Source organism: Camelus ferus, chromosome 6 (assembly GCF_009834535.1).
Source record: "Camelus ferus isolate YT-003-E chromosome 6, BCGSAC_Cfer_1.0, whole genome shotgun sequence".
Classification (NCBI taxonomy): Eukaryota; Metazoa; Chordata; class Mammalia; order Artiodactyla; family Camelidae; genus Camelus; species Camelus ferus.
Genome location: NC_045701.1, coordinates 67,200,036 through 67,213,476, shown reverse-complemented (window position 1 = coordinate 67,213,476; position 13,441 = coordinate 67,200,036). Strand labels below are relative to the sequence as shown.

The window sequence follows — 13,441 nt, the reverse complement described above, 5'->3', positions numbered from 1 at the left end:
CTGTGATCAGGAGGAAAGTCCTGTGACAAACAGCCTCACCAGAAGAGCATGGGATGGGATAGGGCAACTCTCTGAAAGTGTGTGTGTCTGTTGGGGGGGGGGGTTGAGGGTGGGGTCTACTGACAGAAAACAAACTTATGGTTACCAAAGGGGAAAGGGGGGAGGGATAAATTAGGAGTTTGGGATTAGCAGATATAAAATAGATAACCAACAAGGCCCTGCTGTATAGCACAGGGAACTATATTCAATATCTTGTATTAACCTATAATGGAAAAGAATCTGAAAAAGGATAGATTTATATATATATTATATATATGTATAACTGAATCACTTAGCTGTACACCTGAAACATTGTAAAAACTATACTTCAATTTTTTTTTTTAATGAAAAAAAGAAAGAAAAAAAAGAGTGAAGTCTGCTGGCAGCTACCAGAAGTGAGGGGTGGGGATGGGCAGACAGATGTCACAGTGTCCAAAGCTCCAGAGCCTCTCAGGGGTCACTGCAAGTGACCGCAGCATCAGGTGCCTCCGCAGTGCCCCCAGGGCATGCTTGGGGGGTTTCAGGATCTCTGACAGACTGGCCTGAAGGCTGACACCCAGTGGCGAGTGTACATCATAGAGGGTGCAGCCAACTTTTCTTCTTTTATGAGCCTTGCAAATAGCTGACATTCAACAATGCTCATTGACTGACTGAATGAACGAACCACATAGCTCTTACTTGGGCGAAGGGAGGACTTCCGGTCTACATTAGCCTGAGTTGAATTAATTTAGAAACTGCTTCGTTGCAAGGGATTGAACTGCCATCAGAGCTATCTTTAGCAAGAGATGGTCCTTGCTGGGATGCCACTTCTGGCAAGCAGGGACAGACATGAACCAAGGCCTGAATGCCTGGGAGCCTCTGCCTCTTGTCTTACCTCCTCTCTGAATCCGCTCCATTTTCCCATTCAAATGCAGCCATCTGGCATTCTTCAATTTTCAGTCCATCTTATCAGAAAATAGCTTTCCATGCCTCCAGGATTGGTATCTCCTCTAATTAAGAGCCCAGGGTGAGTGAGACTGAGTTTCCTTCCTTCCCAGTCCAAACCCAGAGCAGGGACTCTATGTAGCCAAGCATGAAGCAGGGGTTTGCCCCTGGCCCAATCAGCCAAAATGGCCAAAATGGAGCTTGGAGCAGGGAGGTCACCATCATGATGCGGATTGAGGTATAGGAACAGCTCTTGGAAAAGAAGAGAGATTTAAGCAGACATACAGTTGGTGTCTCCTGCAGAATCTGAACAACATATTTGCCTACATTTACAGTGCTTTAACAACACTCGATATTCATGACCTCAGGTGATTCTTGTTCCGACTTTGTGAGGTAGGCATATCAGGTACGAACAGTCTTTCTTCCATATCTACCTTATTTTGTTGCAGAAATGACATGTCTGTGGGCTCCCAGATTGCCTCTCACCGTAGTACATGGGGGACTTGTCTGGCTTTTGGATCATGGTGATCATAGAGATGTTGGTTTTCTTTGCCCTGGCTCACAACCCATGTAGGAGGGCTCTCTGATAGGTCCGCAGAGCCTCCCCTTTGGCTTGGGAGTTAGAGTTTCATTCTGGTCTTGTGTCTGGGGCTGCATTCTGGGCCCATTCCTCCGCATACATGGTTCCCTCTGGGGCCTGCTCTTGTAGCCATTTTTTAGTTTCTGTTATGATCTGTTTTCTTTCTTTAGTATTGAAGAGTGTCAGGAGCAGCTGTTGAATGTCATCCCAAGTCGGCTGGTGGGTCTGGAAGATGGACTCTAGGAGGTCAATCATGGCCTGGGGTTTTTCTGAATACAGCAGAGTTTGGTGTCGCCAGTTCAGGAGATCCATTGTACTGAAAGTCTGGTAGTACAGGATGGAGTGGCCGGGCTGTACGGAGCCATCATTGTTAAGTAGTTGGGGCTCTTGGGTCTCCTGGAGGGGCACCCAGAGGGTAGCCGCTGGCTGGGTGGCCTGCAGGGCCGAATAGAGTTTCCTCCTGTTGGACTTCCAACTCAGAGCCCGGGGCCACAGGGGTGGTGCAGGCAGCGGTGGGCCATCCAGTAGAGGCAGCTGTGGTGGAACTGCAGAAGCAGGAGGAACATATGGGAGGGGTAGCATTGGCAGTTCTTCAGGGTTCCCCTGGAGGCAAGGTTTGGGCGATCGTTAGCCAAGAATCAATATATGGGAATTTGTCATGGTTCCCTGGGGGCTTGGTGATTATCCAGTGTATGGCCCCGACAGCTGACAGGTCAAGTGTACCTTCCAGGGGCCATCCCACTCCAAAGGTGGGCCACTCTGACTCGTACAAGGTGTGCAATTGTTCTGGTGTCAACTTAATTCCATAGTTTCCTGAGAAACCCTTTTTGAAATTTTTAATCATGCAGTCCAGAACTGTCAGCTTTGATTTTGAGGATTCCATTACTATTAGTTGACAGGTTTTATGGCCTATAGGTGTGGGTCTGCTTCTGGCACTGAGGACTGTGACCCCAGTATCTTTTTCCCACTCCTCAAAACAGTGGAGTTCTCAAAAAGCTGGCTGCCTCACTGGGCCTAACATCTATCTGCTTGGCTGCAAGTGCTGCCAATAAGTTGGGGTTCCCCGTTAGGCAGGTAACCCTGAGACTCCCCCAGGCCTGGATGAGCTCCAGGGGTCTCTGTATAAAGTCTTTTCTATAGCCTGAATTGACAAAATATGAGGCCAGGATGGTTGGCCAGTGGCAGAATAAATGGACCAAAATAAGGTGGACCTCAAAAGAGAGTTTGAGCCAGTCTTGGATTGGCTCCTTCTGGCTCAGGTCTTGTGGTCTTAATTTTAGACAGAGGGGTATATTGTGGCTGGTTTATTGATTGCGACAGGATATTCCAGGGGACTGGTGACGAGGTCGCGTCTGAAACTTTTTAAAATAGTCTCAGTCTTAGTCCCCAAGGACACAGGGGTCCTTTACTCATAGGCTGTTCTATGTCCCTTTCCCTCCCTGTGTAGCCACCCTGTGCCGGTGTCGCAAACGAGTCAAAGGGAGGGTTTTCGCTGAGTCTGCCTGGCCACTCCCCTCGCAGGGACAAAGGTGCCTCTTAGCTTTGGTGGGTCAGTATAAACCACTGACTCCGATCAAGACCCTGAGGGGCCGATACCGCCATGAGCCGTATGAGGTCACCACGGAACCACAGGTTGGGACTCACTCGAACTCTGTAGCAGAATGCCATGGAGCTACAAACTCGAACCTGACTGCATGATTTTCAGGCCACACACACACACACACAGGTTATTTGCACATTCCCCTCCCTATCACTGGGGCTTCCCTAAACTAACCTAATCTAACCTGATCTCCCCGTCTGGACTACCATCAGACAGGGAGCCTGGAGGAAGTGATCAGTCTCCTCTTCTGTCCACTTGGACAGAACCTGAATACCCCAACCTAAATATGGATGCTTCCCAGGGCTCCTACCTTGTTCGGCCGGGTTGCTTGGTTCCTCCACTGAGTCTGGTAGGGGCACAGCCGCCCAGAGGACTGAATCACCTCTGCCAAGGAGGACCCGGAATACTGTCGGGTGGTGCGCCTCCTCATTCGCTTTTGGAGCTCCCGACCTCCAGGCGGTTGCTTGGCCACCCAGGCAGCTCGAGGGACGGGGTGGTTGGAATCTCGCTGGGGCCTTCAGAAATGTTGCAGAAAAAAATGTGTTACAGCTCAGTGTTACAGTTTGGTGTTACAGCTCAGCTGTGACAGCAACCTCGATCTGGGTGAGAGACCAAGTAGCACTTGGAGAGTTCGAGAACTCAGGTTTATTATGCCAGCAGGCCCAGGGAAGTTGACATTCCAGGCTTTGGACCCCATCTGTAGGTTTACATAGGCTTTTATAGGCTGCCAGTTTACACTTTGCAACATCATATGCAAATGAGGTATAACGAAAGTTGACTAATTAGGAACAAGCTTTGTAGAAATGGACCAATCAGCAGGGACAGAAATAACCAATCAGGAGTGAGGAAAATGGACCAATCAGGAGTGAGAGAAATGACCAATCAGGAGTGACCTCCATGCAAATGAAGTACTACAAATGGACCAATCAGAAGTTAGGGAAATGAACCAATCAGGAGTGAAGGAAACAACCAATCAGGAGTGAGCTCAGGGAACCAATAGAATTTTAGGGGTAAGTAAACCATTTCAGAGGCAAGAAGCGAGATAGCGCCTCTGGGCCAGGGAACTGGATGGTGCTGGCAGGAGAGTAGTAGCCCTGCCTGGGGGTCCTGCCAGTCTTTTTATGGGGCTTCCTGCCTCAATTTCACTCTGCCATGGGGTCTGATTTTAATTCTTCTCTCTCCCATTTGACTTTATGTTTATTGAGGATAGAGACCATATTCTGTTTAGCTTTGCATCTATAGCCCCACTATCAGGCTCTGGGCTCTATACACAGAGACGTCTAATTGATGGTGATTAAACCGAATTTCTATTTTTACAGATGAGAAGAGTGAGGTCCATCGTAATGAATGACTTGTTACAGGACACATAGCTAGAGGGAAGAGAATCTGATGAATTTTGGTGAGAAATACAGTGTTCTCATTCCTCTCTATATCCAGTGGATGAATCTTAGCCATCACAGATAAGCTCTCAAGAGCCCCCAATTATATCGTGGCTTACACGCAGTTGCCAGCTGAGAGGGGGGTCTACAACAACTTAGAAAGATCATGCTTTAAGGTGGAGGGTCCAGGCTGTGATATTAATGGACTGAAGTCTGGAGGCCTTCAGGAGAACAGTCCCAGCTCTCCAAGATGAATCTTTGCCAGACGAGGTGGACAAACAAGTTCGCAGGCAGGCATGGGTTGGGATCCCCATTTTATTAATGAGGTGAGTGTGGGTGAAAGACGCTCCAGTTAGTAACTGAGGACACAGAACCCAGAAGTGACTTTTCAAGAGCTCCTGTTCTTTGTCAAGATGCTTCTCTTGGGTCCCTTTCAAGTTTCCAACTCTCCTTTCAGATCATACTTAAGGTATTTTTTATTTACATTTCAAATTTCAAGTCCTTTCTTGGCAGTAGATTACAAGAAAGGAGAGAAGCTGAGACAGGGAAGAAGCAAACAGAGTGGGAGGGCTAAAGGCTTCACTAAGAAGCGGATAAACTTCCTTGGCTGTTCATGGATTCAGGATCTATAGCAATTCTATGCAGTGAAAGGACTCCCAAACACAGACCTTGGGAGCTCTGAGAACCAGAACCACCCTGGTACATAACGTTAAGGGTTTGAGGGTTTATCAGAATAAATTGCTATTATTTTATTTTTCTCTTTCCTTTCCTTCTCATCTATCCCTATTAGTGACCTGGTGTCACAGCCCCAGAAGAGAGTAACCCAGAGATAGAGGGTCAGGCGAGTGAGGGAGGGGAACGTGGGGCAGACAGCATCCGCAGACCCAGCTGTAGCTCACGAGGTGCACAGATGGCTCAGCCTGTGCACGTGGTGCTGTGGGGAGGAGATCGGGGTCACAGTTGGAGTTGTTGGAGTGACAGGGGACAAGTGTGCTGTCAGTGGGTTATTAATAGGCACTAGGACATATATTTACAACCAGTGGCTTAACTCAGGGGCAGAGAGTCGTACCCAGCCAAATCCACACCCCGCACCAAAGACACGTGACGGATGCAGAGTGCAGGTTCTGAGCCCGGCGCACCCAAGCTGGGAAGCAGGCTGCCTCAGGTGGGACTAGCGAGAGCCTTGGTGCTTGCTCAAGCTGTAAGCTGTGGTTCTGCCCTTTTGGTTAAAAGAAGGAGGGAGGGAAGGAGCAAGGAGGGAGGGAGGAAGAATGGATTGAGAGAGAGAGACACACCAGGTTGCTCACGTCGATACCCAAGCTCAGTCCAAGCCCCCAGAAATTTTCTCTTCTCCCACACCCAGCCTCATGCCTGAGTGGGGAAACTGTCCCATTTAACCGTGAGAGAGAAATTCTACTTCTGACATGCCGGAGGCCCAGAAGTGCAACACGGGAATCTAAATGTCAAGGGGCAAGGAGAGGGTGTGGGGAGGGATAAATGAGGAGTTTTGGATTTGCAGATACACACTACTGTATATAAAGTAGATAAACAGGGTTCTACTGTCTAGCACAGGGAACTAAGTTCAATATCTTGTAATAGCCTATAACGAAAAAGAATACAAAAAGGAATATATATGTATAACTAAATCACTATGTACACCAGAAATTAACACAACATTGTTAACCAACTATACTTCAATTGGAAAAAAAAAAGAGTCAAGGAATAAAGGCAGACTCCCAACCCTGACCCAGGAGAGTGGATGGAGATGTGTGAGTTCCTGGTCAGGGATGGTGATTGGGGCATGCGATTCAGTCCAAACCCCAGACTTCTCTGCGCTCTCTTAGGGCGCAAACAGACGTCCTCAGTCTGTGCTCTGCACCTGGAGAGAATCTCTAGACCAGGGATTCTCTGAGCTGGAGGCTGCACTGCGTCTGAAGCAGGCTGCAGGGGTTCGGCTGGCCCCAGGCTGGGAAGACGGACAGCCCGCCGAGCTGCTGAGCTTGAAGGGTGGGTGGGGCCACCCCAGGTATCACTGTTTGGCAGTCAAGGCATGGCCTGGGGTCAGATTATCATAAAGGGGTGTGAGGCACTCTGCCTCTCTAGATCCATATCAAGTCCGGAAAGGGAACCTCTACAGTGCAGTGAGTTTTGCACAAAGATAAACTGCTATTGGTTGAAAGTCTCCCTGTGGATAAACTGGGGAACCTTGGATTCTGCTCCAACTCACATTACTCCTGGAACTTAGTGGCTCTAGGCCTCAGTTTATATACAAAGGGGTTATTAAAAGTACCCAGTGTGTAGATTTTTGGTGAAGATGAATCAGGAAAAGCATAAGAAGTCCTTGGCACAGGCCTGACGCCCAAGAAATGTGGTTTTTGCTGTTATTCTGTAATCCCAACGTGTCCTTTCACAAAGACCGGCCAGCGGACGCCAGGGGAGCTGGTGAGAAAGTTTGGTTTAACACAAACCAACCCTCTTGTAGGAAGTGGATTCCAAACGGGAAAAGCTTGGGAATCTGGGGCTGTTCCTCGTGACTGGGTCTAGGGCTTGGGCTACACGCGCGGCGTTAGCGCCTTGAATAGCCTCTTTGAGCCTTGGTTTCCTTTTTAGCCAAGTTGGTTAAACAGAATACCTGCCTCATAGGACTTTTTTGAGGGCCAGAGAGGTAATGATATCACTTGTGCCTCAGTTGAGGGCTCAGTGACACACTGGGCTCAGTAAGAACGTCAGGCACTCTTCTTAGTGCTGCTCATTGATCACCTCAATCCTTAAGACCACTTTATTTTTTATTTTTTAAAAATGTGGTATTCTTAAATAATTTTTTAAACTTTTACTCATTTTATTTTATTTATTTTATTATTTGTTTATTTTTAATGGAGGCACTGGGGATCGAACCCAGGACCTAGTGTGTGCTAAGCACGCACTCTACTACTGAGCTATACCCTCCCCGCTTAAAACCACCTTAGGTTATGGGTGTTTGCATATGTCCAAATTAATCAAATTGCACACATTAAATATATGCAGTTCTTTGTATATCAATTACGCCTCAATAAAGCTATAAAGAAAACACTTTGGGAGGTAGGTATGATTTTTTTAAACCCCCATTTTGCAGTGGAAGAAACTGAGGCTTCACAGAGAAGTTATGTAAGTTGTCTTAGGCCACATACCAAGTCATAGCAGCACTGGGGTTCAAATCCAGGCAGTCTGGTTTCAGAGTCTATACTCCTAATCACTGCACCAGCACCTACGTGTATAAGTGTTTTCGGAACTGTAAAACGCTGTTTAAATATCGGTTGTTATTAGAATCAGTGGCACCGTCTTCGTGCACTACATGAGGACACGTGGATCCGCTCCTAACCACTGCCTGGTACTCGTAAGCTCTCAGTCACTCTGCCATCCCTTGCCGTTGTCCCCAAAAGAGGACAAGATGCAAAAGAAAGAGTGTCAATTCCTTCATGTACAGAGCTGTGAGGGGGCGGGGTGGGGGTGGGTTAAGTAACAAAATAATAAAGCATCCGATCACACTGCTGCAAGCAATTGCCCCTGACCTGGGCATCAACACCATTCAAGGAAGCAAAGAAGGTAGGTCCTCAAGTTGGCCTCGCACCACCTTTAGCATAGCAGGAAGCACAAGATCGTTTCCCTGATGTTCCCCTGGCCTGAGGAGCTGCCCTCTGGGGCTCCCACTGACCCCACTCAGGGCTCCATCCCTCCCGCCAATCGGACTGTTACTACTTAACAGTTCTTGGCTGGAGTCTGACCTACATCATCGGCCGCCCACCTGCCATCTCCACGTGGATGTGGGGCGCTGATCTCACACTGAGCGTGTCCAACAGCCAGCTGCTGAGCTGCTCTGCGTTCTCCATGAAGGGCGGCGCTACACCGTCAGGTGCTCAGGCAAAACCCTTGGCGCTGTCCTCGACGTCTCTCTTTCTCTCCTCCCTCTTCCACTTCAGCCACAAAGCTAGATGCTCTAGTCTCAAAATACATTTTACAATTTGACCACCCTTCACCATATCCCTTGTCACCTCTCTTGCTGAACCTGCTGTTTTCTGTTGCCAGGATTATTGAAGCGCTTCCTCTTCTCATGCCCCGCCCTGGTTTCTGTAAGTCCACGTGAACCCAGCAGCCCAAGTGTCCCCGCTCCGATGTCAGACCACACTACTCCTCTGCAGAAAACTCTTAAACGGCTCCCATCTCATTCAAAGTGTTGACTTACAGAAAAAACAAAAACAAAACCAAAAAAAAACAGGAGATGTGAGTTAAGTTTTATTCAGAGACTTACTGAGAAGGTAGACCGGGAGGAAGCCACTCAGCGCTGAGCAACTGCTCCAAAGAGGTAGGGAAGGAACCCCTTTATACACAATTTTTTTTTGGCTGGGGAACACATGTGGTCAAGCATTTATCTTGGTAAAAGATTACTGCTGGTCATGAAGAACAGATAGCTCTAGCTAATGATTTTAGTGCTTTTCTATGGACGGAAGTATGAGGTCATTGAAATTTTCCCTGAGATATGCATCAAACTGTCTAGGGGCCATTAAACCAAAGCACAGGGGGCCTCATCCTGTTTTTCACCCTGGATTCCTCTCAGGGTGCACTGTGAGTGGGCAACTGCTGTGGGTTGTGACTTAACCCACGTAGCACTGGGCAATGAGTAACGCACTCTGTTCTTCTTTGTTTACAAAAGTAAAAGCCAAAGTCCTCTTTTGACTGGAAGTCCCACATGACCTGGCCCCCTTCCACCGCCACCTCTCCTACCTCTTACTACCGTGGATCTCTCACACTAGCTAGACTGGCCTCCTTGCTCTTTTTTTCAGTACACAGGCACATTCCTGCCTCAGGGCCTTTGCACTGTTCTCTCTGCCTGAATGCTCTTCCCCATATCTGTACGGCTGGATTCCTTAGTCACTTCAGATCTCTTTCTTTCTCTCTCTCTCTCTCTCTTTTTTTTTTTTTTTAAGCTTTTAAAAATTACCTTGAGAGGGAGTTAATTATGTTTATTTATTTTACTTTTTTTTTAAATGGAGTTACTGGAAATTGAACTCAGGACCTCATGCATGCTCAGCACACACTCTACCACTAAGCTATACCCCCACCTTTAATCTTTATTTTGAAAGTTACCTTGTTAAGGAGGCCTTCTCTGGCCACGCTGAAATGTAACCTCTTCTAAGATTTCATCTCCCACTCTCTCCCTTCCTTGCCTGTTTTTCCTTTGTAACATCAATCCCTCTATAAAATTTTATTCCTGTTTTACCTGCTCATCTTTGTCTGTCTCTCCTATTAGAAGACGAGATTTATGAAGGGATTTTTGTCTATTTTGTTCATCATTGTATCTCCTGTGCCTTGAACCGCGCCTGCAACATGGGAGACATGTGGAAGTATTTGATGAGTAAATGAATGAATGGAATAAAAAAGGGGGGCGCAAAGTTAACTGTGGACCTATTAGCAAGTTATCCACTCTAGGCTTGGGATTCTTTGGATGTCACATTGAGTTGTTGCAGTAGGTGGTGCGCGAAGTTTCCCTGCCGCTGACGTGCAGGTGTCCCTGATTGAACTGGAGAACTAGAGGCAGTTATGTGTCAAGAAAGGGCCTGAAAAGGGTCTGAAGATTTGGGCTCAAGCCCCAGTGAGATCATCACCTGTCTAGGCTTTGGTTTCCACAGCGACAAATGGAAAGGACTCCACCTAGTGATCACTAAGGTTACTTTCAGCACTTAAAATGTAAAATAGGAAAAAGTCATTAAAAAAATGAGAGCCGGCTGTCATACTCTTCAATACCACAAGGTGGCGAAGTTGTCCACTGTTGGCACTAAGAGAGTTGTGCTGTGTCAAGTCCGTAACTAAACAGCTCCTGCTCTCCTAAAATCTATTTTTCATGGATCTGGGTCTTGTAAAAAATATCACAGACAACTGTGAGTGTTCATTCATCACATCTTACTGGCTTGTTTAAATAACAAAAGTCTTTAAATTGATATTGTTTTCTGATAAGAAGGCATTCGTCTCAAAAGCAAAACCGTGAGCTAGAGTTTCAGCTAAATGTCTGTCACCAACATGATTTAAAGACGGAGATTGGAAAAGCTGAGGAATAAAAGAAGTCTATGCCAGTGTTAGGTGAGCGAGGCCACAGCTATGCTAAATTAGTTCTAAAAGCACCTAGCCACTTATCTGTCTGCACGTAACCAAGAGGTGAGGAAGACAGGCAAGGAATGGACTGTTCACATTCCAGGAACTTTTTGTTTGCTTGGAAGAGCCCTTAAAGACTCTGATAAGTGAAGATTGTGAAGAGTGCATGGCATACACATTATAACCTCAATTCATAGTAGCCATTATCATTATTGTTGTTAATATTATTGTTGTTGTCATCTTTGGGTTCTATTTTTTTCCCTTCTCTACCATCTCTTCAACTAACAATAATGCTTTCAGCTTGAAATCTATTTCTCTTCTACAGAAAATAAAAATGCTTTGTGCTTCTTTATTCTAATTACAAGAGTCTTACATAGTTATTTTCGCTGTATGGAAAATAAAGAACAGTAAAATGAAGGCAATACAAATTGCTCATACTCTACTACTTAGCTCAGGAACAACTGATAATAAGATTTTTTTAAATGGAGATACTAGGGATTGAACCCAGGACCTCGTGCATGCTAAGCAGGCCTTCAACCACTGAGCCATACCCTCCCCCCAATAAGATTTTGATACTGCATTTATGTGCACACACACACGCATTTGTGACCATACTGTATGAAGCATTTTTTCACTACTTTTTCATTTATTGTTATATTACACATATTTCCACATGCTTAAATTTTTTTAATAATCATCGTTAATAACAACATGCTTTTCTGATTAGCAAATCAGTACATTTTAATGATAGAAAATACCGGACAAAGAAAAAAATCACTCCTAATTCCACTGTTTAGACTTAAGACAACTGTTCACATCTTGATATATCTCTTTGAGTAACATTAATGCAAACACACATGCCATAAAATTAGAAATGTGTTATATATACGGTTCATTCTCTTGATTTATCAAATTTATTTTAGAATTATTTTAAGATTACAACAGATAGTTTTTTTTCCCCCACTTTATGAGATCATTTTCCCAGTCATTACTTGTTCTTCAAAAACCCCAATTGCACAGATAATTTTCCCTTTAATTCTCTTTTGATTGGACCTATTTGGGGTCCCTGACAAAAAGGCTTAAAGGAAGTCCTTGCAGACCCAGCATGGTCGTAAGAGGTGTAATTTCATAGAGAGCCGTCCCATGGGCCTAGCTTTGCAACCAGGCTGAAAGGAGCAGAAACTGTTTGACCTTCACTCCTTGATGAAAAGGGCTCTGATCATTGTTGAAATGCAGCTCGGTCTCCAGAGATGAGACATTCTAAACAGCTGCCATAGTACAGCTGTTTTCTGAACTGAGGTGGTCACAGGAGATAGGAGGGAGATTTCTTACCATTTTGATGTTTCAGGCTCCATTAACCCTCAGAAGACAAGAATTAAAGTTCTGTCAATTGCAGTAGGAACATTTACAATTGATTGAACCTCTTGTGTATTAGGTACCGTGAAGACCACTCCTTACTCGGTCTACTCGGTCTAATCCTCACAACAACTTCATTTGACAACAAATGAACGAGTGAAGTGCCTTGTCCATAGTGACACATGGATCAGAGATTTGAACCCGAGAGTTCGGCTCCAACTTCTGTTCTCTCAGCCCTACCACACACCCTCCCAAAACATTTACTGAAAGTTATTTTACTGCAGATGGAGTTTATGAATCAGCGATGGGAGTTCCTTTCCTGAAATAATATAACGTGAGAGGTGAGAGGGATGGGCTGATTTTTGGAAAAGCTTAACCTCAGCCTGAGGGATTTTAGCACCAATGTATTGATTTAAACTAGTTCCCAGAAGACCTGAGCAGAGGGTGATAATCACTTACTAAATCATGTTTTAGGCTCAAATAATAATAATAACAGCTACTACATGACAGATGCTGTGCTAAGCACATAATATACATCCTGTCATTTAACCATTCCAGGAGCCCAGAGTGATTGGGATTATCCCCAATTTCCAGATGAGGGGAATCTGGGGCACCAGGGGGTTAACTTGCCTAACAGCAGACTGAGTGTGGATTCCAATTCAGTCAAAATCCAATGCCCCAAAGTTTAATTTTCAGTCTATGATGCCTGTTTGGTTTTTTCTCCCTTCCTTCCTCCTTCTTTCTCCTTTTTATTTCCTTTCCCCCCTCCCTTCCTTCCTTCTTCCTTCCCTCCCTCCCTCCTTCCCTTCCTTCCTTCCTCCCTCCTTTCTTTCTTTTTTAAAGGAAAAAGCCTGATTCTACTCCCATTCCAGAAGCCTCTGCAGTTTTCTAGGGGCAATTAATTCATGAATTCCCTAGAGTGTTTCTGAGGGTGACGGGCAGAGGAAAGAAGGAAATAAACATGTTGAAAATCCAGTGGGTGCTAAGCAGCTTGCTAACAGCTTTTGTACGACTTGCTTCATTTAACCTTATAAACCTCTATAAAAATCAGGTTCTATTTTTATATCTATTTAAAAATGAGGAAACTGAGGTTCAGATAGGTACCTTGCCCAAAGTCACACAGATTTCAAAGGACAGAGCAGGGATAAATCTCAATCTTCTGATACAAGTCCATTGCCAAGTTGCATTACTGATCGCTATGGTTTTCTCCCTGCTTTATGTTATGTGTACCTTCCAGTGTGGTAGAGAAAATGGTCCCTTTTGGGGTGACATTTGTCACCCCTCTGCTTAATAGTGCTGAAACCTTGGTAATTCCACTTGGCTCTCAAAGTCTTTGGCAATCTGCTCTTTTTTAGTTCAGTGAACTTTATATCCCATCACACCCTTTTTCTTCTCTTAACTCTTCTCAGGCTGGTATTTCTGTTATTTCTATCCATTGCA

General features: G+C 45.5%; 1 protein-coding gene across 1 annotated transcript; it reads right to left on the bottom strand.

Moving 5' to 3' along the window:
- Positions 1 to 412: 412 nt before the first annotated feature.
- Positions 413 to 8,388, bottom strand: LOC116664450. Its single transcript, XM_032482898.1, has 3 exons — positions 8,341 to 8,388; positions 3,454 to 3,658; positions 413 to 2,088 (listed from the first exon to the last, which is right to left on the bottom strand). The coding sequence occupies exons 1-3, from the start codon at positions 8,386 to 8,388 to the stop codon at positions 1,592 to 1,594; spliced, it is 750 nt and encodes a 249-aa protein (XP_032338789.1). The 3' UTR covers positions 413 to 1,591.
- Between the last annotated feature and the right edge of the window lie 5,053 nt (positions 8,389 to 13,441).

Bases quoted from the DNA above. Each gene is read 5' to 3' on its own strand.
- LOC116664450 (XM_032482898.1), bottom strand. From the start codon at position 8,388: ATGGAGAACGCAGAGCAGCTCAGCAGCTGGCTGTTGGACACGCTCAGT. The intron at 3,659-8,340 runs GTGAGATCAGCG...ACATTTCTGAAG, and splicing joins GGCTGTTGGACACGCTCAGT to GCCCCAGCGAGATTCCAACC. The intron at 2,089-3,453 runs GTAGGAGCCCTG...CTGCTTCTGCAG, and splicing joins AAGCAACCCGGCCGAACAAG to TTCCACCACAGCTGCCTCTA.